Source organism: Thamnophis sirtalis, unplaced genomic scaffold, assembly GCF_051295495.1.
Source record: "Thamnophis sirtalis isolate CommonGarterSnake01/CBP01778 unplaced genomic scaffold, rThaSir2_p1.2 scaffold_4, whole genome shotgun sequence".
Taxonomy (NCBI): domain Eukaryota; kingdom Metazoa; phylum Chordata; class Lepidosauria; order Squamata; family Natricidae; genus Thamnophis; species Thamnophis sirtalis.
The window spans coordinates 142470549-142492675 of record NW_028261384.1 but is presented as its reverse complement, the minus strand read 5'-3'; the positions used below and the strand labels follow the sequence as shown (position 1 = coordinate 142492675).

At 51.7% G+C, this 22127-nt stretch overlaps 2 protein-coding genes across 3 annotated transcripts; both read left to right on the top strand.

Annotated features, from left to right (window-relative positions):
- The first annotated feature begins 156 nt into the window (after positions 1-156).
- ACTL6B (actin like 6B) lies at positions 157-14891 on the top strand. Its single transcript, XM_087715040.1, is given in 19 exon segments — positions 157-225; positions 2635-2731; positions 3462-3538; positions 3685-3850; positions 4916-5016; positions 5112-5209; positions 5409-5503; positions 6285-6391; positions 6763-6866; positions 7101-7148; positions 9081-9118; positions 9121-9168; positions 9171-9193; positions 10383-10410; positions 10413-10462; positions 11719-11814; positions 14362-14448; positions 14573-14612; positions 14615-14891. Coding segments are annotated over 19 exon segments (1410 nt in total). The 3' UTR covers positions 14653-14891.
- A 3984-nt stretch (positions 14892-18875) lies between these two features.
- Positions 18876-19994, top strand: POP7 (POP7 ribonuclease P/MRP subunit). 2 transcript variants are annotated; one of them, XM_087712129.1, is made up of 2 exons: positions 18876-18968; positions 19475-19994. In XM_087712129.1, exon 2 carries the CDS (start codon positions 19481-19483, stop codon positions 19865-19867), a length of 387 nt encoding a protein of 128 aa, XP_087568255.1. In that variant the 5' UTR covers positions 18876-18968; positions 19475-19480; the 3' UTR covers positions 19868-19994. The 2 variants fall into 2 exon arrangements, with proteins under 2 accessions (XP_087568255.1, XP_087568256.1); XM_087712130.1 differs by having other exon boundaries at positions 18900-18968; positions 19460-19994.
- The last annotated feature ends 2133 nt before the right edge of the window (positions 19995-22127 follow it).

Here is a 22127-nt window from a genome sequence, read left to right as displayed (position 1 = left end):
TAGGAACATTCCACTGAGGATATTAAAGCACAAAAAATGTTAGAAAGATCCGTGTTCAAATACCAGGCCTTCTAAGCACTGAACCTCAGCATCGTTTACATGGGGGGGGGGGAATCATATCCTGGACGGATAGATGCCCTCTGCGTACAACCGGCCATGATGTGGTTTGACATGATGGGACCCTTTAGTCCCATCAAGGAGGAGGAGGAGGAGGAGGAGAGTTTGGTAGGCCCCCTGGGAGGTGGGATTCCTACTCAGGGTTGTCCATTGCTGATGCCTTAGTTCAAAGCCTGACTCCCTTTTCTGAGGGGTCATTTATATCTTCCATCCATGCAATGAGGAGCATAAGGAGGGTGGGCAGAGGCTGGGTGCCTAATAATATAGAATAGAATAGAAATAGAATAGAATAGAATAGAATAGAATAGAAAATATAGAATTAGAATAGAATAGAATAGATATTAAATATAGAATTAGAATGGAATAGAATAGAATAGATATTAAAAATATAGAATTAGAATGGAATAGAATAGGATAATAAAATATAGAATTAGAATGGAATAGAATAGAATAATAAATTTAGAATTAGACTGGAATAGAATAGAATAGAATAGATAATAAAATTATTGAATTAGCTGGAATATAGAATAGAATAGATAATAAAATATAGAATTAGAATAGAAATGAATAGAAAATAAAATTTAGAATTAGACTGGAATAGAATAGAATAGAATAGATAATAAAATATAGAATTAGAATGGAATAGAATAGAATAGGAATAGAATAGATAATAAAATATAGAATTAGAATGGAATAGAAATAGAATAGATAATAAAATATAGAATTAGAATAGAATAGAATAGATAATAAAATATAGAATTGGAATGGAATAGAATAGAATAGATAATAAAATATAGAATTAGAATAGAATAGAAAATAAAATTTAGAATTAGACTGGAATAGAATAGAATAGATAATAAAATATAGAATTAGAATGGAATAGAATAGAATAGATAATAAAATATAGAATTAGAATAGAATAAATAGAAAATAAAATTTAGAATTAGAATGGAATAGAATAGAATAGATAATAAAATATAGAATTAGATGGAATAGAATAGAATAGATAATAAAATATAGAATTAGAATAGAATAGAATAGAAAATAAAATTTAGAATTAGACTGGATAGAATAGAATAGAATAGATAATAAAATATAGAATTAGAATGGAATAGAATAGAATAGATAATAAAATATAGAATTAGAATAGAATAGAATAGAAAATAAAATTTAGAATTAGAATGGAATAGAATAGAATAGATAATAAAATATAGAATTAGAATGGAATGGAATAGAATAGAATAGATAATAAAATAGAGAATTAGAATAGAATAGGCAATATAATATAGAATAGAATAGAAAGGAATAGGAAATAGAATGCAGAATAGAACAGAATGGAATGGAACAAATAATAAAATATAGAATTAGGACAGAAAACATAGAATAGAATAACTTTATGTCACTTTGAATGCCCACGAATGCAGCATACATTAAATGAAATACAGCTGCATACAGCTGTGAAAGGGTCAGCCAGGGCCTGGGGAATCCAGGGGAAGCCTTCTGCCTCAATCTTGCACCCAGCCCAAATTCTGTCTCCCCCCCCCCACGGGGGGGGGGGTAGTCCTGCCCTTAGTTGAAAAATGAGAGGGGGAAGGGAGAAAGGAAGGAAAGAGAAAGGAAGAAAGAGAGGATGGAAGGAGGGAAAAGTGGGAGGAGGAACGAAGGATGGAAGGAAGGAAGGAAGAGGAGGGAGGGAGGATGGAAGGAAGGAGGAAGAAGGAAGGGAGGAAAGGAGAAGAGAGGAGAAAGGAAGGATGGAAGGAAGGAAAGAGATGGCAGGAGGGGGAAGGAGGAGGGGAGGAGAAAGGGAAAGAAGGAGAAAGGAGGGAAGGAAAGAGGAAGAAGAAAGGAGGGAAAATATAAAAGGAGGGAGGGAGGGAGGGCTGTGGGAAGGGAGTTTCTAAGGGGGGGGGAGAAAGGGCTCATCCCTGGATCTGATGGGTCCACAAAACGCGACTGAATTCTTCACCCCGGTCGTGAAGACGGTCCTCCTCCGGGGAATGCGGGGAGGCCGATTGGGCGGGCAGCGCTCGCTCTGCACGAGCTCAGAGGCACAGCTGCCTTTCCTCCTCTCTCCCTCCCGCCCTCCCCCCCCCGCACTCACACCCGGGTCCTTGCAGAAATAAAGCCCCTCCCCTGAATTAATGCAGCCTCTTTCAACTATGGGTGGGGGATGATGGGAATTGGGGTTGCAGCCGGGCCAACCGGTGGAGGGGAGAACTAAATAGAATTTCCAGCGTTCATTCCAATTAGCGACCCCTGGAAGCCCCGCCGCGCTCTAAAAGGGGAAGGGTCCGCTTCTCCCCCCCCCCTCCCTGCGGGTTACCTGCCCGCCTCGTTCCCCTTTAAGGGCCCATCGCTCCTTTCTCTTCATTGTCTCCAACGGCGGCCAATCAGCGACCCTCTTGGGGAGGGGTGGACGTCCCTGATTGGCCGAGGCGCGGACCCTCCCCTCTCCCTTCAAAGCCCCCTGCCCAGGCTGCTGTCCGCCGGCCCAGGTGCTGAAACCTCCCGCCCTTTGCCAGCCCAGCCCCGGCAGCGCCCAGGCCCCACCGCGACGCCCCCCAGGGCACCGCACGCGGGTCGGGATGGAGCGGAGGGGTCTACGGAGGAGGTAGGGCTGCCCCTCGCCCTGCTCTCGCCCCCCTCACCCTGCTCTGCTCTGCTCCGGGGCATCGGAAGGCGGGCGACCGGGCGCTGGGAGTTCTAGCAGCCGCGCTGGAGCGCCTTGAGCCGGGAGCTGGGTTTGAATCCTGCTCCCTTTGCCAGAGAGGCCGAGCGAGGGAGGAGGATCGGAGGTCCTCCCCTCCTTTCACTGCTGCGTGCGGCTTGGCTCACTTGCTTAAGCGGCCTATGGGCAGGAATGCGCCGTAGGGGACTGGCTACATCCGCGGTCCGTCTTCAGGGGAGCAGGGGCGGGGTGGACGACTCGGATGCCCCGGAGGGGTCCGTTCCCGCGACCCTCTCCTCCCCCTGTCAGTCGCCCCCTCCTCCTCCCAATTTCGCAGCCACCTTCCCGGACAGACAAAAGAAGCCAACTTTTGCAGGCTGCCGAATGGAAATGAAAGAGCCGGAGGGGCCCCTCGAGGCCATCTAGTCGTCCCCCCCTTGTGCAGTCCAGAGATCCAGACTGCCGCCTGCTGATCCCATATTCCTTAAATCTGGCCCCCCCTGTTGGAGGCACTTGGGTGAATTAATCCCCTGGACGAGTTGGAAGTGTTAAAATGCGAATTAAAACGCCTCCTTTAGGCTGTAAGGGAACAAATTGGGGTGGGGTGGGGGCTGCATCCCTCTCCCCTCCGCTCTCCCTCCCTCCCTCCTCACCCGTGATGGCTTCCTTGCAGACGAGGTGGGGGCCCTGGTCTTCGACATCGGCTCCTTCTCCGTCCGGGCCGGTTATGCTGGGGAAGACTGTCCGAAGGTAGGAGTGGGACCCCCCACCCGCTTCTCCTCCTGACTTCCCCCCCGAGGGGGGAGTTTTCCTTGGCAGGGGCGTTCTTTGCAGAGCCCCCCCCCCGCCCCACAATCCTGGACTCCCCTGCCCCACGGCGCCTGCTCTGTTTCCAGGCGGACTTCCCCACCACGGTGGGCCTGCTCTCCCACGACGAGTCGGCCATGGAGCTGGACGGAGACAAGGAGACCAAGTCGGGGAAGGCCTACTACATCGACACCAACTCCCTCCACGTCCCGCGGGAGAACACGGAGATCGCCTCCCCGCTCAAGAACGGGATGAGTACGAGGGGGAGGGGCGGGGAGAGGGGGAGGCCAAGGGGGAACCGTGGCCCTTACCCGCTGCGCTGGGACCCCCCTCCCAGTCCTTGAGTCCACCGGCTCACGGTGCACCTGGAAGTGAGGGGAGAGAGAGAGAAGGAGAAAGAGAGAGAAAGAGAAAGAGAGGAAAAGAGAAAGAAGGAGAAAGAGAGAGAAAGAAAGAGAAAGAGAGAGAAAGAGAAAGAGAGAGAGGGAAAGAGAGAGAAAGAAAGAGAGAGAGGATAAAGAGAGAGAGAGAGAGGCCAACGCCCAGGGGGGCTTGAGAGTCGAACTGTGGCCCTTGCCTGCTGTGCTGAGACCCCTAAATCCCCCCCAGTCCTTGAGTCCACCGGCTTGAGGTACATCTGGAAGGAGAGAAAGAGAGAAAGAGAAAGATATACACACAGAGAGAGATACTGAGAGGAGGGAAGGAGAGAGAGGGAGAGAGAGAGGGAGGGAGAGAGAGAAAGGAGAGAGAGAGAGAAGGAGAAAGAGAGAAAGAGAGAGAGAGAGAGGCCAAGGCCCAGGGGGGGGGCTCCAAACGGGAACTGTGGCCTGCTGTGCTGAGACCCCTAAATCCTTGGGGTACATCTGGAAGGAGAGAAAGAGAAAGAAAGAGAGAAAGATATACACAGAGAGAGAGAGATACTGAGAGGAGGGAAGGAGAGGGAGAGAGAGGGAGAGAGGGAGGGAGGGAGAGGGAGAAGGAGAAAGAGAGAGAGAGAGAGGCCAAGGCCCGGGGGGGGGGAGCTCCAAAGGGGAACTGTAGCCTGCTGTGCTGAGACCCCTAAATCCTTGGGGTACATCTGGAAGGAGAGAAAGAGAAAGAAAGAGAGAAAGAGAAAGATATACACAGAGAGAGAGAGATACTGAGAGGAGGGAGGGAGAGAAAGAGAGAGAGATACAGAGAGAGAGAGAGGTTCCTCTGCTTGGAGGTTTGAGCAGACCACCCCGAGGAGGGCCTGGAGAGGGGTCCCGGCATGGGGAGCTGGCAGCCAGGGGGGTCCTGTTCTCCTTTATCACCCCCGTTTCTCCTCCCCCCCCCAAGTTGAAGACTGGAGCTGCTTCCAAGCCATCCTGGACCACACCTACAACAAGCACATCAAATCAGAGCCCAACCTCCATCCCGTCCTCATGTCGGAGGCCCCAGTAGGTATCTGGGGCGGGGGGGGGGGAACGACTCCCCCCTCCTCCTTGGGAGGTGGGCTCCTGCCCCCTTCTGACCCCCTGCCCCCTCCCTCCAGTGGAACACGCGCGCCAAGAGGGAGAAGCTGACCGAGTTGATGTTTGAGCATTACACCATCCCGGCTTTCTTCCTCTGCAAGACGGCCGTGCTCACCGCGTATCCTCTCGGGGGGGGGGGCAGAAATGGGACCCCCACCCCATGCCCCTGCCTGGCTGCCCCCAGGCTTTGCCTTCTGGGGCCTGCTGGCAGAGGTCGGTCACTCCAGTGAAGACTCTGGGAGCCTGGAGGGAAAAGATTGGGGATCCCCCCATCCCAGGACTCCTGTCTTGCCAAAGCCTTGACGTCGCTTCACCAGCTTTGCCAACGGGCGCAGCACCGGCCTGGTCCTGGACAGCGGGGCGACCCACACCACGGCCATCCCCGTGCACGACGGCTACATCCTGCAGCAAGGTGGGGGGGGGGTCGCTGTCTTCGGAAGGGATTTGGGGGGGTGGGCTTCTGTTATTGTGGAGGCCCAGTGCCCAAGTTCTGGAGGCCGTGCCAGGATGCCAGGGAGGTCTGGCACCAAAAAAGAAATCGCCCATTCAGGGAGTCCCCAGGTGTGCTTGGCCACCCAGCCCTTGGCAGGTGCAGGGGGAAGGGGGGTGGGTTTGGGGGGGGGAGTTCTGTGGAGCAGAAGAAGATGCTGCCAAGGGGGAAAATTGAGGCATAAAGGGGACAGTGGGGCCAGCTCTTCCTTCCTTCCTTCCTTCCTTCCTTCCTTCCCTCCTCTCCTTTCTTTCTTTCCTCCTCTCCTTTCTTTCTTTCCTCCTCTCCTTTCTTTCTTTCCTCCCCCCTTGCTCCTTCTTTCCTATCTTCTTCCTTTCTCCTTCCTTCCCTCCCTCCCTCATTCAATTTCTTCCCTCCTTCTTTCCTTCCTTCCTCCCCCTTTCTTTTTTATCTTGCTTCGTCCTCCTTCCTTCCCTCCCTCCTTTTATATTTTCCTTCTTTCTCCTTCTTTCCTTCCCTCTTTCCCTTCTCTCCTTTCTTTCCTTCCTCCCTCCCTCCTTTTTCCTCCCTCCCTCCCTTCTTTCCTTCCTTTCTCCCTCCCTCCTCTCCTCTCCCTCCCTCCTTTTTCCCTCTCTCCCCCACCCCCTTCCCTCCTTCCCTGCCCCCTTCCTCTCCTCTTCCTCCCTCGCTCCCCCTCTCTCCCCCTCTCCTCCCTCCTTTTCTCCCCCCTCCCCGATTGCAGGAATTGTCAAATCCCCGCTGGCCGGCGACTTCATCTCCATGCAGTGCCGTGAACTCTTCCAAGAGATGAATATCGAAATTGTCCCCCCCTACATGATCGCAGCCAAGGTAGCCCCTCCCCCCCTTTTCCCCTTGCGCCCCAGCGCGGACCGATGGATCCCCGGCGGGGAGGGGAGGGGGCAACCAGGCGCTGGGCATTCGGTCCATTCTGCTGCTAGGAAGAATTGCAAGGAATGGGGGTGGGTGGGTGGGAGCGTCATTCAGACCTGGTTTTCCTCCCAGAGCGGAGAGATCGCAGAGGAAGGGATTGCAAGAGAGTAAATAGCCTCCCCCCCAATGGGTGATACCTATCATTCGTCCCAGGGAATTCTGGGAGTTGAAGTCAACAAGATCCTCCTCCTACGGACAGCTGGGTCCAGAAGGGGTTGCAAGGGAAGGCGCCCCCACAATCTGTAGGACTCCCCGTCTTTCTCCCCCAGGAAGCCGTGCGTGAAGGAGCCCCCCCAAACTGGAAGAAGAAGGAGAAGCTGCCCCAAGTCAGCAAGTCCTGGCACAGCTACATGTCCAACGTGAGCCCTTGGGGGTTGGGGGGCAACATGGGGGACACAGGTCGAAAAATGAGGCGGCTGGGTGGGCTGACAGGTTGAGGTTAAGGCTTGTTCCGGCTGGGTGGGCTGACAGGTTGAGGTTAAGGCTTGTTCCTGGGTGGGAAGGAGGGGGAGGGTGTCGAGGAGGGGGCTTCTGTGCAGGCCCTAGTGTGCTGACCCCCCCCACCCTCCCCCCCTCTGTGTGTCCCCCCCGCAGGAGGTGATACAAGATTCCAGGCATCCGTCCTGCAAGTTTCCGACTCCCCCTATGACGAGCAGTGAGTAAGCGGGCTGCTCTGGCAGTTTGGAAGTCGGGGGGGAGGAGGAGGAGGAGGAGGAGGAGGAGGAGGAGGGGGGGGGGTCTCCCTTGAAGGAATGGGTGAGGGCAGAGCTGGGTCCTGCTGGCATGATCACTGCTTCGGCACCCGAAAAACTTTTGAGCTCTGCGCACGGGCCATATTTGCACATAAAAAGGGTCTGCACACGACGCACAACATTAAAATTGGGGGGGGGGAATCACTTTTTCCAATGAAGATTATGCAGAACAGGAAATCACAGATGGCGGCCCTGAGGACAGAACCGGTCGGGCTTGTCCAGCGAATTGTTACTCCCTACTTGGCCAAATTGATCCGAACCGGTAGGAACCCACCTCTGGGTGGAGGCTACGTCTCGGGTTTCCCGTGGCCCAATCTTGCTCAGCCTGATGGCTGCCCTCCCGATGGGTTAGGACCACGTCTCCCAGAATCCCCCTCTTTCGGGCATGGTGCTGGGAATTCTGGGAGCAGGATGAAAAAAAGCCAGAATCTATTTCCTGCTTTGAGAGAGTTCAAGGCTGGTTGCTCCCTAAGGATTGTCTCCAGGGAAAAAAACACAGCCCTGTAAGGTAGGCCGGACCCGAGAGTCACAATAGCCCCTGTTCTCTCCGGCCTCAGACCCACGCCACATTTCCCCACTCATCCCACCTTGAGTGGGCTGTAGAGGGGAAAAACTCCCTGCCAATGAAGGTTTCAAATCTACGTGTCCCAGGATAACGTCGGATGGATTCACTTGGTAGCCTCAGCAAGGCCGTGCATTCAGTTTCACAACTACTCCGATGGTTGGTTGAGCAGGGACAAAACAGCCAGAGAAACGATTGAAGTCTGACCACGGGCTCCAGCAGGAGGAGCCTGAAAGCTTGAAAGAAGAAACTCATCTGACCTACTCAGATTAAGAGGGGGGGAAAAAAAACCTTTTCCAAAAGTTGAACTTCAAAAGAAGCTTCCCAGCGGACGTTTAGGAAATCCGAACTCCCTCATTCCCGCGACCGGAATGCCAGGACGCCCCTGCCGGAGACCGGAGGAGACCGGCGGATCCGGGAGACGGAATGCAAGGCGAGAATCAAAATAGCCGCGTGCCAAGAAAGAGGGGCCGGATCGCGTCATCCTTGGGGAGAGAAATGAAACCGGTTTACAAGACGGGAAAGAGGATCTGATCTAATCAAGGAGAAAACTTCCTAACGATGAGAACAATTAACCAGGGAACCGCTTGCCACCAGAAGTTGTGGCCGCTCCATCCCTTGAGCCAAAGTGGCGCAGTGGTTAAATGCAGCACTGCACGCTACTGCTAGATCAGCAGGTCAGCGGTTCAAATCTCACCGGCTCAGGGTTGACTCAGCCTTCCATCCTTCCGAGGTGGGTAAAATGAGGACCCAGATTGTTGTTGGGGGCAATATGCTGACTCTCTGTAAACCGCTTAGAGAGGCCTGAAAGGCCTATGAAGCGGTATATAAGTCTACTGCTATGGCTATTGGAGGCTTTTAAGAAGAGTTTGGAAAAGCCACTTGGACGTGAACTGGCACAGGGCCTCCTGCCTGAGCAGGGGGGTGGACTAGAAGACCTCCAAGGCCCTTCCAGCTCTATTCTGATTGATGGATTGATTGTATCTTTCCAGGATGTGGGAAAGGAAAAGGGATTAGGTGGGGGGCCTGGATCCAGGAGATGCCAGAGGGATCTTGCAGGGACAAAGCTGTCCCAGGAACCACCCTGTTAATCAGAGACTGGGAAGCATTCTTTATGGGAGGGGTCTGTGTCCCACCCACCCCCCAAGCCATTTGGGAAGGGGTAAGGAAGGAGGGAGGCTGGAGGGAAGACTGCCTGTCCTGGCACGGTGAGTCCAGCCAGACCTGGCACTTTCTCTGTTTCCAACCCCCCCCCCACTTTTGTTCGGAGCAGGGTGGCTGCCCAGATGCCCACCGTCCACTACGAAATGCCCATGGCTACAACACAGACTATGGGGCTGAGCGCCTGAGGATCCCCGAGGGCTTTTTGACCCCTCCAACGTGAAGGTGAGCAGGGGGGGCAGAGAAGTGGGCCTGGCATCGCATTTCCCCGGGAATCTGGGCAGGCGGGATGGGCAAGCAACTTTGGGGCAGGCGGAAGTCACGGTGCTGGCCTTCTAGAGCAGTGTTTCTCAACCTTGGCAACTTGAAGATGTCCGGACTTCAACTCCCAGAATTCCCAGCCAGCGAATGCTGGCTGGGGAATTCTGGGAGTTGAAGTCCGGACATCTTCAAGTTGACAAGGTTGAGAAACACTGTCCTAACCACTGCTGGGGAATTCTGGGAGTTGAAGTCCGGACATCTCAAGTTGCCAAGGTTGAGAAACACTGTCCTAACCACTGCTGGGAATTCTGGGAGTTGAAGTCCGGACATCTTCAAGTTGCCAAGGTGAGAACACTGTTCTAGAGTAAGGGTCTCCAACCTCGGCCATTTTAAGACCTGGGGGCCAGTGGGAGAAGATCCAAACGCCCCTCAACCCACCCACCCCCCAAAAAAATTTGCTCTAGGCCAGGGTCTCCGAACTTGGCAATGTGATGCCTCGTGGACTTCAACTCCCAGAATTCCTCAGCCAGGAATTCCTGTTGTTTTTCTCCTATCTCCTACAACTGAGAGATCGCAGAGGAAGGGATTACAAGAGAGTAAATAGCCTATCCAAAGGAATGCATCCGAATTCTGGGAGTTGAAGTCCACAAGTCTTTTTTTTTAAATATAAAATGTTATTTTTTTCCTTTCATATACGTTCCAAATATACATTCTTGGAAATACTCTTGACGTTCATCTATTAGGCTGTTAACGTTTATCCCAAACTCCTTATGAATATAGGAAGACGGCTGGGGGGGTAACTGTCCTGCCACCCATATCTCCATCTTATTTTGCAACAACCTACTTCCGTCTTCCCAACCTCCCTTCTCCTTTCCTCCTCTCCTTCCCTTTTCTTCTTTCCCCTCCCCTTCCCCCATCTCCTCTCTTCTCCTCCTCCTTCCCCTCTCTCCCCCTCTTACTTCTCCTCCCTTGCTTCCTCTGCTTTTACCCTTTCTCCCTTTCCCTCCTCCTCATCCTCCCCCAAACTCCAGTTTATGTCCCTGTTATACGCACAACATTGCAATCTGGGAAGGTTTTGGTGTTATTTTGCTTTGTCCCCCTGAAATCTGGCGGTCATAACACCCCCACCACCCCGGCCCCCTCTATTTCCCAGGGTCTGTCTGGAAACACCATGCTGGGCGTTGACACGTGGTCACCACGAGCATCGGGATGTGTGACATCGATATACGGCCGGTGAGTCGTGCCCCCCCTCCCCACCCAAAGCCTCCCCCCCCCCCCCCGGGACTCTTGTCTCGGCTGGAAGGCTGAATTCCCCGTCTACCCCCAGCCCCTCGGAGCCCCCAAGGGTGGCTCCCCCAGGCCCCGCCCTTCGAGGAGAGACAGGGGCTCCTGACCCCCTCCCCACAGAAGCCCCCTCCTCCCCCGCTACGTTTTCACACTTAGGTAAGGGCTCCTACGTAGCTCAGATTCTTTTGAAGCTTCATTTACTGGCATCTGGTTTTTTTTAATGCAGTGAGTGAGAAAATAAATAAATAAATAAATAATATAATAATAAATAATATAAATAAATAAATAATATAAATAATAAATAATATAAATAAATAAATAATATAAATAAATAAATAAAAATAATAACAATAATTAAAATGAATTAAATAATTAAAATAAATAAAATAAATAAAAGATAAAATGAATAAAATGAATAATAAAAAATAATAAACAAACAAAAAATAATAAATAAAAGCAATAAACAAACAAATGAATAATAAATAAATAAAAATAAATAAATAATGAAAAATAAAATTAAAAAATAAAGAAACACAAATAAACAAATAAATAATAAATAAATAAACAATAATAATATAAATATAAATAAATATTAATAAATAATAAATATTAATAAATAATAAATATTAATAAATATAAATAAATATTAATAAATATAAATAAATATAAATAATAAACAAACACAACAAATAAATAAATATAAATAATAAACAAATAAACAAACAAACAATAAATAAATAATAAATATAAATAAATACATAATAATGAATACATAATAAATAACAAACAAACAAAATAATAAGGAGGGAGAAAAGGAAGGAAGGAGGGAGGGAGGAAAAGAGGAGTGAAGGAAGGAAAGAAAGAAAGAAAGAAAAAGAAAAAGGAATGGAGGAAGGAAGAAAGAAAAGAAGGAAGGAGAGAAGAAAAAAGAAAAGAGGAATGGAAGAAGGAAGGAAAGAAGGGCAATGGAAGGAAGGAAGGAAGGAAGGAAGGAAGGAAGGAAGGAAGGAAAGGAAAGGAAGGAGGGAAGGATCGTTATCCACAGGGATCTTGGAGCGTTGGGAAGATTCCTTGGAGCCGGCCGAGTGGAAAAACTCAGGAATCCGTGAAAGGCAGCCGAGTGGGCTGTGGGGGGTGGGTGGGCGTGTGCAGAGTGGATCCAGAGGCTCCTTCCCCCTTGACTCCCCCTCCCCATTCTGCAGGGTCTCTACGGCAGCGTCATCGTCACGGGCGGGAATACCCTCCTGCAGGGCTTCACACGATCGCCTCAACCGGAGCTCTCCCAGAAGACCCCGCCGGTGAGAGCCCCCACCCCCAGGCCGGGAGTCAAAGGGGGCCACCAGGGCAGCTGGCCCAGGGGCTTTGGGGGTCCCCGCTTGGCTCGTCTGCACAAGGCCAGCGGGGATTGGGGGCGGGGGGAACGGGGGTTTCCCCATCAAGTGCCCCAAGAGGCTTTTTAACGTCACCCCCCAACCCTCCACCACCCCCATGGGCCTCCTGACCCCGAGGGCAGCTGAGAGGGTCTCACCCGTGTGGGGTGGATAAAATACTGCTGGAGATGGGGGGGGCACTGCAGGGCACCCCGAAAACAAAAAAATGACTTTGGAAATTCAGGAGTCGGTAAGCGGCTTTCGCTAAACCTTCTCCCCTTGGATATCAATCAATCAATCAGTCAACCAATCAATCAGAATAGAGCTGGAAGGGCCTTGGAGGTCTTCTAGTCCAGCTCAAGCAGGAGACCCTAGACCGTTTCAGACAGGTCCAGTCTCCTCTTAAAAACCTCCAGTGTTAAGAGCACCCAAAATTTTCTGGTGTCAGGTAGTTCCACTGGTCAATTGTCCTCAGTATTGGGAAGTTTCTCCTTTATTCAAGAATGCTTCTCTCCTTCACTAGTTTCCACCCATTGCTTCTTGTCCTACCTTTCCATCCATCTATCCATCCATCCAAATAAACCTGGTCCATCCATCCAAATAAACCTGGAGGAGACCCTAGAGGTCATCTAGTCCAGCCCCCTGCCCTACAGGTCATCTAGTCCAGCCCCCTGCCCTAGCAGGAGATTCTACCCCATTCCAGACCAACGGCTGTCCAGTCTCTTCTTAAAAACCTCCAGGGATGGAGCACCCACACTTCTGGTGGCAGGCTGTTCCCCTGGTTAATTGTCCTCACTGTCAGGAAATTTCTCCTTAGTCCCAGATTGCTTCTCTCCTTGGTTAGTTCCATCCGTTGCTTCTCGTCCTGCCTTCGGGGGCTTTGGGAGAATAAGTTGACCCCCCCCTTCTTCTTTGGGGCAGCCCCTCAAATATTGGAAGATTGCTATCCTGTCCCCCAAAGTCCTTCTTTTCACTGGGCCCAAATCCTGCAGCCGGTTCTTCGTCACTTAAGTAAAATCATTGCACTGGAAAAGTTTGTAATCCGGCTCCTGATTTTTGGCTGCTCCGAGAAGGGATTTTCTCCTTTCTAAAAGTCAATTAAAACGGGAAATAACCCCTTACAAATACAATAGCAGAGTCGGAAGGGACCTTGGAGGTCTTCTAGTCCAACCCCCTGCCTAGGCAGGAAACCCTATACCGTTTCAGACAAATGGCTATCCAGCATCTTCTTAAAGACTTCCTGTGTTGGGGCATTCACAACTTCTGGAGGCAACTTCTGTTCCACTGGTTAATTATTCTAACTGTCAGGAAATTTCTCCTTAGTTCTAAGTTGCTCCTCTCCTTGATTAGTTTCCACCCATTGCTTCTTGTTCTGCCCTCAGGTGCCTTGGAGAATAGTTTGACTCCCTCTTCTTTGTGGCAACCCCTGAGATATTGGAAGACTGCTATCATGTCTCCCCTGGTCCTTCTTTCTATTAAACTACACATCCCCAGTTCCTGCAACCGTTCCTCCTATGTTTTAGCCTCCAGTCCCTTAATCCTCTTTCTTGCTCTTCTCTGCACTCTTTCCAGAGTCTCCACATCGTTTCACATCGTGGCGACCAAAATTGAATGCCGTATTCCAAGTGTGGCCTTCCCAAGGCCTTATAAAGTGGTATTAACCCTTCACGTGATCTTGATTCTCTCCCTCTGTTGATGCAGCCTAGAACTGTGTTGGCTTTTTTGGCAGCTGCTGCCCACAGCTGGCTCCTATTTAAATGGTTGTCCACTAGGACTCCAAGATCCCTCTCACTACTGTTGAGCAAGGTACCACCTAAACTGTACCTGTGCATTTCGTTTTTCTTGCCTAAATGTAGAACCTGACTCTTTTCAGCACTGAATTTCATTTTATTAGATAATGCTCAATGATCAAGTTTGTCACAATCCTTCTGTATCTTAAGCCTGTCTTCTGGAGTGTTGGCTATTCCTGTCAGCTTGGTGTCATCTGCAAATTTGATGACTTCCCCATTTATCCCCTCATCCAAATCATTGATGAAGATGTTGAAGAGTCCTGGGCCCAAAACAGAGCCTTGGGGTCCCCCACTGCATACCCCCCTCCATATAGATGCAGTTCCATTGAGGACTACACGTTGAGTGCGGTTGGTCAGCCGGTTACGGAATCCATCTGGTGGTGATGCTGTCCAACCCACACCCTTCTACTTTGTCTAGTAGTAGGTTATGGTCTCCCTTATCAAATGCCTTCCTGAAGTCCAAGTAAAACTATATTGACGGCATTCCTCTGGTCCACTAATTTTGTCCCTTTGTCAAAGAACGCAATAAGATCAGTCTGGCATGATCTGTTTTTGACAAACCCACGTTGGCTTTTGGCTATTACTTTGCTTTCCCTGGGGAGTCAGGATGGAAATGAGAATGAATCCCCCCTTGGATTCAGAGCCCCCTCCCAACTTGTGGCCCCTTTTCTGCCCCCCACTGCAGAGCATGAGGTTGAAGCTGATTGCGAGCAACAGCACCATGGAACGCAGGTTCAGCCCGTGGATCGGCGGCTCCATCCTGGCCTCTCTAGTGAGTGTGGGGGGGAATCAAGGGAGGGGTTGATTGCAAGGGGTGGGGTCTGCAGTTGTCTGTGGGGTGGGTGGGAAGGAGGGGGCTGGGGAGGGGGCCTCTCACCGTCTATTTCCTTCTCCAGGGCACCTTCCAACAGATGTGGATCTCAAAGCAGGAGTACGAAGAGGGGGGAAACAGTGTGTAGAGAGGAAATGCCCCTGAATCGCTGCCCCACCCCACCTCTGACCCCCCTCCCACCTTCTTCGGGGGGCGCCTGCAGCCCTTCTCGGCCTGGGTAGCAAAATCCACTCCCTCACTGCAGTCCTGGCTGTGTCCTCCCTCCCTCCCCACCTCCCCTACGCTCCCACCAAGCCCCCTCTTGTGCCCAAGAGCCCTCTCCTCTGAAATTATGGGGGGGAGGGAAACGCAGGGGAGGCCGCCTCGTCCGTTCTGTGCTCCGACCTTCCCTCGTCCATTTCACCGGGTGCCCGGATGGCACCCCCAGATTCCTGAATGGGGGGGGAGGGGGGGTCCGAGTTCTTTTTAAAAAAAGGCTCCTGGTTGTGTTTTGTTTGGGAAGTCCTGACAAAATAAAGAAATAAATGTGAAGGTTTTTTAAGAAAAAAGAACAAATGAGCTTTCTCTCGTCAGGGGGGGATTTAGAAGCGGTTCAGCCCCCCCCCCTTCTTGCCCCTGAGTGCCAAACTCTGCTCACCAGGGGGGCCAGTGCACCCCACTCGCCTGCTTCTCTTTGGGGTGCGGGTGGATTTAATTTGGGGACTTGCTTGGCACCTGCGGGCCAATAGCGCGTCGTGGGGCATCTTGTGTTCATCCAGCAGTGTCTTTCTCGGTGCTCAGGCTTGATTGCGGTCCGTAAAGAGCTTCCCTCACCCTCCTTTGCCCACCCAACCTACTTGTACGAGAAGCCCCCAGCAGAGATCCCCAAATATAACACAAGGACGGAGAACCCAGAATGAGCATCCTGTGAATTTCAACTTAAGGATGGTGGACTTCAACTCCCAGAATTCCCCAGCCAGCTATTTTTTTTCTTCATCACTTTGCTGAAGTCAAGTTATATTACATGGACGGCATTCCACCATCTATTAAGAAAGTTACCCTCTCCAAAAAAAAGAAGTAGTATAAAATCGATCACCACATTTGTTCTTGTTTGATAAATGCTGGATTCTGGTAGAGCCCAGCCGGCTGGGGAATTCTGGGAGTTGAAGTCCACCCGTCTTAAAAATGGCCAAGGTTGAGAAACACGGCTGCAGAATGAGGATCTCGGTGGAAGGGAGGGAGGGAGGGAGGACAATTCAGGATCCCTGTTCGAAATGGGTGTTGTAAGGAGCCGGGCCAGTAGTCCTCCTCCTCCTCCCCCCCCCACTGATGTTATTCCCTAGTTGGGTCATGAAACGATCGACAAGGAAACCACACAGCTCAGAGAGCACCAAGGACCCCACTGTCCTCCTCCTCTTCCCCCCCCCAGATTTTCTTCCTCTTCTTCCTCTTTTCTCTTCTTTTTCTCTTCCTCCTCCTTTTCTCCTTTTTCTCTTCCTCCTCCATCTCTTCCTCCTTTTCCTCTTCTTCTCCTCTTTCTTTTCACCTTTTTCTCTTCTTTCTTTTCTTCCTTTTCCTTATTCTCCTCCTCCTTCCTCTTCCCCCTCCTTTTTTCTCTTCCTTCTCCATCTCCTCTTCCTTTTCCTCCTTATTCTCCTTCTCCTTTTCCTCTTCCCCTCCTTTTTCTCCCCCTCCCTCCTCCTCCCCTATTTCCTCTTTTCTAACACTGATAATGTTACCTAGTTTGGTCATGAAATGTCTGCAAGAAAACAGCCAAGCTCAGAGAACCCCAAGGACTCCACAGTCATTGCCTTCCTCCTCCTCCTCCTCCTCCTCCTCCTCCTCTCCTCCTCCTCCTCCTCCTCCTCCTCCTCCTCCTCCTCCTCCTCCTCCTCCCCCCTCCTCTGCTTTGCATCCCCAGGCAGGATGGGGAAGGGCCCCAGCTGGACCATCCTCTCAAGGCCTCCCCAGAGGGACAAAAATCCACAGGAGCCCACCCCCCCCCCCCCGTTGTGTTGTGGGTCCTTCTTTTGTTGTGTGAGTCCCGGGGAAGAGAAACCGGGGCAAGTTCTTTCTCCCCCCCCCCCCAGTTCCGCTCTGGAGGATCCAACGGAGAAGCAGAGGCGCCTCAGGAGCCAGAAGACCATCCTCAAAAGGCCCGGAGGGAGAACGGGGGCACCGGAGGGGTTGCCCCCAGAGGTTGTGGGTGCTCCAGAAGAGACTGGACAGCTGTTTCTCTCGAGCGGCAGAGAGCCCCGAGGGCAAAGCCATGGCACCCAGGGGGGCCCTTTCCAAGCCCTCCTCAGCTCCCCTCCGCATGCCACTCAGGCACCTCCTGCCAGCCAGATGATTTTGGGGGTCTCTGCCATGCACGAGAGAGATGCACGTGCCTGGGGGAGCATGGGGGGATGGCACCCCCCCCCGTACCCCCCTTTTTGGTCCCAGGAGGTTTCAGGGAGGGGGTGGCAAATGCATGTGTGGAGATAAGGGGGAGCATGGGGGGGAGTGTCACACACGCATGCGCAGGGGGTGGGGGCGCAGAGGGGGGGGTGCCACACGTGCATTGCCTTATGGGTGTGAGTGTGCGCTTTCGGCGTTAGCCCTCCCCGGTCCATAAAGTCTCCTGCTTGTGCAGGGGGTTGGACTAGAAGACCTCCAAGGTCCCTCCCAGCTGTGTTGCCCAGTTATTTGGGCCTTGTGGGTCCATCCGTTTGCAAGTGTGCAGACGGGGCTCCGGTCAGTTTCTCAGAGGCGAGCCGTTTCGGTTTGGCAGGGCAAAAATCCCGAAGCCATTTCCCAGGGCTGTGCTGGTCTCTGCGGCCGTCACCGAAGGACGGAAACACGAGGACAAAGGGTGGAGAAAGCAGAGTTCCTGCTGGCTGGGGGATTCTGGGAGTTGAAGTCCACAAGTGGCCACCTTGGAAAACACGGATCTACAAAAACCCAGAAGAGAATCGAAATGCGAGTGGGGACCCCCGTTCGGAAGCCCAGAGCCCTCGACTCAGGGACCCATGCCGGGAGGGTTGGGACTACAGCACCCATCATTCCGGCTCAGGTGTCTGGGTGGGCACTGCACTCCCTGGGGCCATTTCTTTGTCCATCCCACCTCGCAGGGTTGCTGTGAAGTGGAAAGAGGAGAATTCCAACCCTTGGAAAGCGTTTGGCACCCAACATGAAGAGGAAGGAGGACAGGAGTTCTCGTCTTCCAACCACAGTTGAGGCCCAGATTTCCATTCATAAGTGGGACAGTTGAGTTCTGCTCCATTTTATGACGTTTCTTGCCACAGTCATTAAGTAGGTCTGGCTTCCCCGTTGACTTTGCTTGTCGGAAGGTTGTAAAAAGGGATCAGGTGACGCACACACACACACACACACACACACACACACCGGGACACTGCAACTGCCATAAGTACATGCCAGTTGCCCAGTGCATGGATTCAGATCATGTGACCAGAGGGGTACTAGTACTACGGTGGTCATAAGAGTGAAAAACGGTCATCGTAAGTCACTTTGTTCAGTGCTGTTTGTTCAGTCACTAAATGAAAGGTTGTAAGTCAAGGACTGCATCTATAATAAAATGAAATAATGAAATGAAATAAAACAAATGAAATGAAATAAAATGAAATAAAATAAAATAAAAAATGAAATGAAATAATGAAATAAAATTAAATAATGAAATGAAGTGAAATAAATGAAATGAAATAAAAAAATTAAAAAAATAAAAAAGTATAAAATAAAAAAAATAAAATGAAATAAAATGAAATAATGAAATGAAATAAATTAAATGAAATGAAATAAAATGAAATGATGAAATGAAATATAAAAAAATAAAACAAAAAATGAAATGAAATGAAATAAAATAAAATAAATGAAATGAAATAATGAAATAAAATGAAATAATGAAACAAAATGAAATAAAAAATGAAAAAAATAAAATGAGTATAAAATAAAAAATAAAACAAAAAATGAAATGAAATGAAATGAAATGAATGAAATGAAATGAAGAAATAAAATGAAATGAAATAAAATAAAATAAATGAAATGAAATAAAATGAAATGATGAAATGAAATATAAAATAAAAAATAAAATAAAAAATGAAATGAAATGAAATAAAATAAATGAAATAAATAATGAAATGAAATAAAATGAAATAATGAAATGAAACGAAATAAATTCCATCAGGAAGGGAGAAAGTTGCAGCTTCTAAAGTTTTTTACAGAAATTAAACCTTTCAAGCAAGAGGGAGAAAAATCGCGTTTCCCTCGCCAGGGGGCGCCCCGGGAGCCCTCCACGCACGCGCACTCGCCTTCTCGGTACCGGCCGGCCCCCATAGAGGGACAACGCGCAGAGCGGCCCCTCGCCTCGCCTTCCACCCGGACTTCCGGCTCAGCCCCGACCGGCGGACCACGTGCGCTTCTCCCTCCGCCGGCGGCGACCGCGGGAACTCCGGGCCGGGCAGCGGCGGGCGCCGGGATCAGAGGTCGGTGGGACCCTCGGGGACGGCAGGCGGGGAATCAAAGACGGTCGCGGCGGCCCTGCCGGGTAGGACGGCTGTCCGCCCAGCCTTTCCCAGGCGCGGCGCTACAGAGCCCATCATCCCCGGCCAACCGCAGGCGTTCCTCTCTCGGGTGGGAGGGCGGGGAGGACTCCCTACGCGCGCGCCCCAGGCCACCTCGTGCACGCGCACGGAGGGCGCCTTTGCTTTTGCAGCGTGGGTGGGTGGGCGTCGACAGGTGTGCGCCCCCAGACCACCTCGTGCACGCGCACGGGGGGGGTTGTTGCTTTTTTGCAGCGGGGGCGAGCACATGCACGAGCACGGAAGCAGGGAGGGGGGGTTGCTTTTGCAGCGGGGGGGGGGCAGTCCACTTCATGCACGCGCACGGAGGCGGGGGGGGGAATAGGTGGGTGAAGAGCCTGCCTAGTGCTTGTGGGGGGGGGGGGGTCCCTGTCCAGGCAACCCTCCCTTTACAGGTGTCTCTCCCGCAGGGCTCCATGGCCGAGCCGGGCCCCCCGAGTGAGCCGGAGCGGGCCCTTCGACGCCGCCTGCCCCGCCGCCTTCCCCGTCGCCGCAGCGACATCTACGTGAACATGAAGACGGACTTCCGGGCGCAGCTGAGCCGCTGCCAGAAGCTGCTGGCGCCCGGCGGGGGCTGCGCCGAGCTCTGCATCCACGGGCTGGGCCTGGCCATCAACCGCGCCATCAACATCGCCCTGCAGCTGGAGGCCACGGGCGGCGGCGCCCTCCGCCTGGCCGCCAACACCTCCACCGTCCAGCTGGCCGACGCCGCCGAGCCCGAGGGCGACCAGGAGGAGCCGCTGGCCCGCGCCCGGCACAACTCCGCCATCCACATCCGCGTCCTGCGTGCAGCCCCCGAGTAGCCAGCGGGGGGGGGAGGGCTGGGGGCTCCCCTAAGGAGGGTCCCCGACAGACTTGAGGGGAGGGGGCTCTTGGTGTCTGGTGTCTTTGTGTTCCCCCCACCCTGGAATAAAACCCTGTGTACCGATAGAGGGGAGTCTTTGTAGCACAGGGTGGAAATGAGGAGGGGTCCCAAGTGCCGAGTTTGGAAGGACCCCACGGTGGGGTGATTGGCATCCTCTTCTTCCTCCTTTCGGAGAATCTCATTCCTTTCCAGCACTGGTGAGGTTACCTCCATGGGTCCTGAAATGTCCCCAAGAAAACACACTCAGAGCGCACCAAGGATCCCAGAGCCCTCCCCACAACCCCCCTCCCTCATAGCACTGATGATGTTCCCTAGTTGGGCCAGGAAACGTTTGCGAGAAAAACCGCCCAGCTCAGAGAGCACCCAGGACCCCACAGTTCAACCGAAGTGCGTTTTAGATGGAGCCCCCTTTCCAGATTCCATGCGTGGCGTTCAGGGAATTGGGGTATGTGGGGGGTCAATGGGGGTTGGGTCTGTGAGCCCCCCCCCCTAAAAAAGAATTCTGGGATGGAAGAGGGGGTCCCGGCCCATCCTTCCCTGAGGTTGCATGTCCCGGGAGGTTCCTGGGCATGGGGGGGGGGGGCTTGGTAGCTGCCCCCAACTGGTGGGGTACCTGGACTGCTGCATGCCTCCCTGCCCAACGAAGGGGTGGCCTCGATCAGCAGGAGGGGAGCCCTTGGCAGCCTGAGGGGCCCAGCGGGTCTTGGGGGAGACGCACCCACCCAATTGAGGTTGTGGCTTTGAAATTACTCTCCGGAGGAAGGCCTGCTTGGGTAGGGGTCCTTGCAGCCCCTGTCCCCTGCCGCTTTCTGCCCTCAAGACCCTGCCTATTGGGGGAGGCAGTTGAAGGACAGGAGGGGTGGTGCCCCCTAGAGAGGAGTTGGTTCAACAGGGAAATGGCTCACCAGTCAGTCACCCTGGGGAGGTCTCTGCATTCGGTGGGAATTGGAAGTTTTTAAATTCTTTATTTTTAAAATGCATTTTCTGTAAGCCGCCCGGAGTCCTATAAATTCATTAAATACTAATACTAAATTCAGAGGGGTCCAACCTTGGCCACTTTTAACACTTGTTGACTTCAACTCCCAGAATCCCCCAGCCAGCAAGGGTTCACCAGAATTCAGCATGGATGGGGGGGGAGAACCCACGCGGCTTGGCTAATTTATCACATTGTTTGGTAGATAGTGGGAATGCGGTAAACCTAGCTTGATTTCAGCAAAATTTTGGTGGAGGGAGAGGAGAAACTAGCTGGGGGATTCTGGGTGTTGAAGTCCACAAGTTTTCCAGTTTGGTGGCTGAAGGATTCTGGGACTTGGAAGTTCTACAAGTCTTGGAGGACTTAATACATTTGACCAAGGAACGATGGGGATTGGAGTCTGCCTTGTGGGTTTGAAGGTGGCTGAAGGATTCTGGGACTTGAAGTGTTTCTCAACCTTGTCAACTTGAAGATGTCCGGACTTCAACTCCCAGAATTCCCCAGCAGTGGTTAGGACAGTGTTTCTCAACCTTGTCAACTTGAAGATGTCCGGACTTCAACTCCCAGAATTCCCCAGCAGTGGTTAGGACAGTGTTTCTAAACCTTGTCAACTTGAAGATGTCCGGACTTCAACTCCCAGAAGTTCTACAAGTCTTGGAGGACTTAATACATTTGACCAAGGAACGATGGGGATTGGAGTCTGCCTTGTGGGTTTGAAGGTGGAGAGAGAGCCGTTGGGAGGGAATTCCCGCATTCTTCCTGGGGCGGGAGGGGGTTGACCTCTGCTGTTGTGCAAGAGCGTTGTGTCATCCAAGTTGCGTGTGAGAAGACAGCCTTATCTCAGCTGGGCCGGAAATAGCGTTTTTTCCACTGCCCGGCTTAGAGGTGCCACTGCCGATAAGAGGCTGGTTGGGAGCCAGAAGCTGCCCTGGCACCTCGAGCCCTCCGGGAATTGCGCTGATGGGCAGATGAAGGGCCTTTCCTTCCCCACCACCACCTCTGTCCAGGTGGACATCCAGAGTGGCCCACCATATATCCAGATTTCGGAGCTTCTTCGGTCCTTTGCAAACAGAGGGATAGATTCCAGATCCTGTGAAGGGTTAATGCCACTTTATAAGGCCTTGGTACGGCCACCCGTGGAATCCTGCAGCCACGGTGTCAAAAAGACTCCGTGGAGACTCTAGAACAGTGTTTCTCAACCTTGGCAACTTGAAGATGTCCGGAC

Excerpts from the sequence above, each read along its gene's own strand:
- POP7 (XM_087712129.1), top strand. The coding sequence starts at position 19,481 with ATGGCCGAGCCGGGCCCCCCGAGTGAGCCGGAGCGGGCCCTTCGACGC.